Below are 5,000 nucleotides of genomic sequence, written 5' to 3'. Positions count from 1 at the left end.
TTATTTTATATCTTGTCTTATATCATCCTTCATCACTTCACTTCTAAGCCCCCTTCCGCTGCCTCCACTGCTACTGCTGACCCAGTGGGCTGGGAGAGCTTTGGGGCCTTTTATTGATGGCTAGGGGCTACCGGAGGGAGCCATTGGAACAGGGTGCCTCTCACACACTCTAGGTTACTGCCTCTTCACATTTCATGGCTCACACTTGTCTCCCTCTCTCCTTTCTTCCTCTTCCTCTCTCCCCACCCTCTCTCTCCTGCTTTATCTTTTTGTTATTCTCCTTTCCTCTGTTTTCTTGATCGCTCTCTTTTTTCTGCAAACGCTTTGTAACCAGGGTTGCCAAATGTGACTGAAAAATGCTTGATCTTTGTTATTCTCCTTTCCTCCGTTTTCTTGATCGCCCTCTTTGTCCCGCAAACACTTTGTAACCAGGGTTGCCAAATGTGACTGAAAAATGCTTGAAAACTGCCTGAGGCTCTCAGTCCCACTTGATTTTAACTAAATTCTATTGATTTCTATGGCCATAAATATACAGAAATACCAAGCCAATGCCCTTTTTTAACCCGCAGACGGTCATCCTAAAAAGCCCCATTGGGTGGGAAACAGCCCAATCTGGCAACACTGTTTGTAACTCTCCCTTCAAACCTCATCCCATCTTTTCAATCCCCTCTTGCAGCCGAACTGAAATTTAACCAGCATTTGGCCGGTTGGCTAGTGTTAATTTAGAGCCCTGTATATATTTCTCTCTACCTCTTTTGTCATTCTCACTGCCTCGTTCCCCTGCTTCTGCTCTATTGTCTCCTTTTCCCTATCCATCTCCCCCCACCCCCTCTCTCTTTCTCTATCTTATGTGTCCATGTAGTGCGGCACTCACCTTGGTCTTGTCGTCCACCACCCTCAGCCCGTCGGCAGACACCCATAGCACGGCCTTCACTGTCTTCTTACCGCTCTGCGAGAGACGGACAAAACAAATCACAGCGTTTCACATCAGAGCGGATTCAGTTGGGATCACTACCTGCTGTGGTAGAGCTCTACTAAAGAAGGCTCAAAAAGAAAACTTCCCACTGTGGATGGTTCGCAAGAATTTTTGGAGCTGCACTCTCACAAAGCTCTTTTTATTTCAAGCAATGCTCAGTAGGATTTTCAACATTTAAATCATGTTTCCATTTACATTACTTAAGTGGCTCAACTTTCAACGACAACCACAACCATTTTTAGGCTGTGTACCAACCTAAAACACAATAACTGCCAATAGCGTAATAACTGCCAAAAACATAATAATTTGGGGCCTATTTTTATATGCACCCTAAATGGGATCATGACCTGCTGGGACAGCTTTAGAGAAGAGTACCCACTGTGGTTAGCAACCAAAGCATGGTGGCTCTGCACTCTCACAAAGCTCTTTTATTTAATGCGACGTTCAAAAGCAAGGCTTCTTCAACACTGAAGTAATGTTTCCATCCCAATACATTCAGTGGCTCATCAAGTTTTAGCTGGGTGAATGAACGGCCCTTTTGAATTCAGTTCCCCACCGTCCCTTTGTTATAACCGTACTAAGTGAGGTTGGCAGGGCGGGCGGACTCCCTGCCGTTTCAAATGAGAGACAATTTCACTTATAAACTGCTGGGATGAAAACTACTGATTGTTTTAAATGTAAAATGCCAGCGGTATGACTTGGCACAAAACGCTTGGCACGAACATAATATTAGATTACATTTGGCAGAGACTTTTATCCAAAGTGACTTACAGGAGAGTGCATTAACAGCAACAAATGTGTGGGGAAATCAACGCGTACATGCAGAGATAACAAGGTTACCCCCACAGAGTTTACAATGAGTAATGCTAGTTTTGCTATAAAGTGAAGCACACTTGGAAAAGAAATGCAAGTGACTGATACATTTGAAATATGATTCAGTCGCTTCCTTGTTCTGGTATCCATTATTGCCAGTCTAGAAAGTCTGAGGAGAGGAATTACTATATCCTGACGGGCATTTTTAGGCACTTCCTCCTTTGTACTGATGCCGCATTCCCCAATGGTGGGAGATGGGATATTTCTGACATCCTACATGATGCTGAAATGCATTGGAACGCCTCTTGAAGCGTAATGTTCAAGTCGCGAGCTGGGGCCAAATCGAAGTGCCCCGACTTTGAAATCTTGACCTCAACACAGCAATGACAGTGCACAGTGATAGAAATAGTTTAAGTTTGACTTGCTGGTTGGAACGCTTTCAAGTGGGAGGTAGCTGCCTCCTGGTTGCATATTGGGAAGCTCCTACCGCTGGGGAATGCGGCATGAGCTGAGGTGAGTCAAAGCAATGTTGGCACAATGCATTATGGGGCAGGACTGTGTCTATGCACCTTAGCCCACTGAGCCATGAACGAAGGGGGGGGATAACAGTCTGGAGAGTGAGAGAGAGAGAGAGAGAGAGAGAGAGAGAGAGAGAGAGAGAGAGAGAGAGAGAGAGAGAGAGTTTGCAAGAGAGGACAGGAGTGAAACTTTGAAGGGAAAGATGGAAAGCGAGGAAGAGAGAGAAAAAAGAGACAGAGAGAGAGAGAGAGAGAGAGAGAGAGAGGAAGAAAGGAAGAATGAGAGCGAAGAAAAGAGGGGAGAGGAGAAGAAAAGCGTGACAAAGTGGGCTGAGCCCCTGCACTCTGCATAATCCCTCAGACATGAGTTAAGTTTGGAGAATAACAGCAGCAGAGTGGGTTAAAAAGAGGGGGAGAGGGAACACGCGATGGAGGAGAGAGAGACAGAGAGAGAGAGAGAGAGAGAGAGAGAGAGAGAGAGAGAGAGAGAGAGAAACCTGGAGAGATGAAAAGGAGTAGCGACTGTGGGAGAAAGTAAGAAAAAATAGAGGGGGACAGAGAGAGAGAGAGAGAGAAAGAGAGAGAGAGAGAGAGGCCTGGGGAGATGAAAAGCAGGAGCGGCGGTGGGAGAAAGTAAAAAAAGACAGAGGGAGAGAGGGAGGTAGAGAGAGGGAGACGGGGAGAAGTGACTGAGGGCAAAGGGATAAACGCAAGGAGACAGAGGAGGCCTTCCACTAATGTTAGCCGCCACAATAGTGAATGGCTACCCAGCCACGTCTCCAAACACAAGGCCATAGGGGAATGGGCACAAAATAGGAGGTAAGGAGAACAGAGGGGAAAGACGACAGGAGACGGAAAGAGAGAGAGAGAGAGAGAGAGAGAGAGAGAGAGAGAGAGAGAGAGAGAGAGAGAGAGAACAAGAGAGAAGTTGATAAATAAAGAATGACAGTGAAGAGAGACGTGTTATTGTACCGTAAGGAGGCAGAACGAGAGAGAGAGAGAAAGAAAGAAAGAAAGAAAGAAAGAAAGAAAGAAAGAACGAAAGAAAGAAAGAAGGAAAGAGAGAGAGAGAGAGAAAGAAAGCATGAGAGAGATGGACCAAGACAGAAGGAGACTAAGAGTAAAGACCAGCAGGGGGACAGATATCAAGACTCGGGCCAGTGGGAGACTTGGGGACTGAGTGAGGAGGCCAGAGCAGCCGATCGGGAGAAAAACAAAGCAGTAAATATAAAGAGACAGGGCAGCGAGATGGAGAACTGGCCATGGGAGAGAAATAGAGACACGGTAAACAAAAGTACGACAAGATAAACACATAGGGACAGACCAGTGAGACGGAGAGGAGGAGAGAAAGTGTGTGTGTGAGAGAGAGACTGAAGAAGAGGTGAGTGGGAGACAACATGTAAAACCAGAGTGAAGGGTGGAGAGAGATGTGTGTGGAGAAGAATAAAAAGACAGGCAGAGAAGGGCAGCGAGATGGAGAACCAGCCACGGGATAGAGATGGACAGACACGGTAAACAAAAGTACAAGAAGATAAACACAGACAGACAGACAGACAGGCAGAGAAAGTGCAAGAAAAAAGACTAGAAAAAGATGAGAGAGAAAGACAAAGAGACTGAGTGTGCATGATAAAGACAGACACTGTGTACTAGACGCTAGAGACAGAGGCAGGGAGAGAAAGAGACAGAACGTGAGAGTTGGGGGGGAGAGAGAGAGAGAGAGAGAGAGAGAGAGAGAGAGAGAGAGAGAGAGAGAGAGAGAGAGAGAGAGAGAGAGAGAGAGAGAGAGAGAGAAAGGCAGCATGAGGGAGAAACGAAAGGGAGCAGTGGGAGGGCAGCCATTCATCTTGAAGGGGAGGAGGAAGCAGAGGAGGAGGAGCGGAGGTGTATGAGACAGAAAGAGGAGTGGATGAGGGAGGAGGAGACCGAATGGTGGAGGGTGGAGGAGACCGAACGGAAGACATGTGTCCGATCCATACTCTCTCTCTCTCCCTCTCTCTCCCCCTCTCTCTAACAAACTCCCTCTCCCTCCCTCCCTCTTCCCCTCCAGTCCCTCTATCATCACTTATTGTCTCCACATCCATCTTTCTGTCTCTCTCTGTCTCTCTATCTCACTCTCTCTCTGTCACCCCGCCCCCTCTCTCTCCCTCTCTGCCACCCCCTTTCTCTCTCTTTAACTCACTCACTTTCTCACCTCTCCTCTGGGGTGGAGTGGAGGGGACACAAGGTGGAGGGAAGGAGGGAGGGATGAAGGATAGGAAGAGCGGAGTTGTGTGATATAGAGACAGATGGAGGGATAGAAGAGAGGAGAAGTGGAGGAGGAGTAGCCTACAGAAGTGGAGGGGTGCGAGACAGAAAGGAAGACATGCAGGGGTGGAGTGAAGGAGAGGTGGACGGAGAGAGGGAGGGAGGGATGACGGAGCGGAGGTGTGCGTGACAGAGAGAGAAGGATAGAGAGGGATACAGTAAGAGCGGCGGAGGGCTGGAGGGCTCAGATTGATGGACAGAGGAAACGGAAGCCGCGGAGGAAAGGGAAGGGACCCGCCACTGCTGCAAAGCATAGCATACCCTACCCCCATACACTTCCACTGCCACAGCTACCACTCCCAACACACACACACACACACACACACACACACACACACACACACACACACACACACACACACACACACACACACACACATACACACACA

The 5,000-nt window shown here is 47.9% G+C and overlaps 1 protein-coding gene across 6 annotated transcripts in view; it reads right to left on the bottom strand.

Annotated features, from left to right (window-relative positions):
• numbl (NUMB like endocytic adaptor protein) overlaps positions 1-5,000 on the bottom strand; it is a 109,699-nt gene that overhangs the window by 18,684 nt on the left and 86,015 nt on the right. For all 6 annotated transcript variants that reach the window (XM_063205499.1, XM_063205501.1, XM_063205500.1 and 3 more), the window contains exon 4: positions 875-949. In XM_063205499.1, coding sequence (XP_063061569.1) covers positions 875-949 — 75 coding nt within the window. The remainder of the gene's footprint in view (positions 1-874; positions 950-5,000) is intronic.

Source organism: Engraulis encrasicolus, chromosome 8 (assembly GCF_034702125.1).
Source record: "Engraulis encrasicolus isolate BLACKSEA-1 chromosome 8, IST_EnEncr_1.0, whole genome shotgun sequence".
Classification (NCBI taxonomy): domain Eukaryota; kingdom Metazoa; phylum Chordata; class Actinopteri; order Clupeiformes; family Engraulidae; genus Engraulis; species Engraulis encrasicolus.
This window is presented reverse-complemented; position numbering and strand designations above follow the sequence as displayed.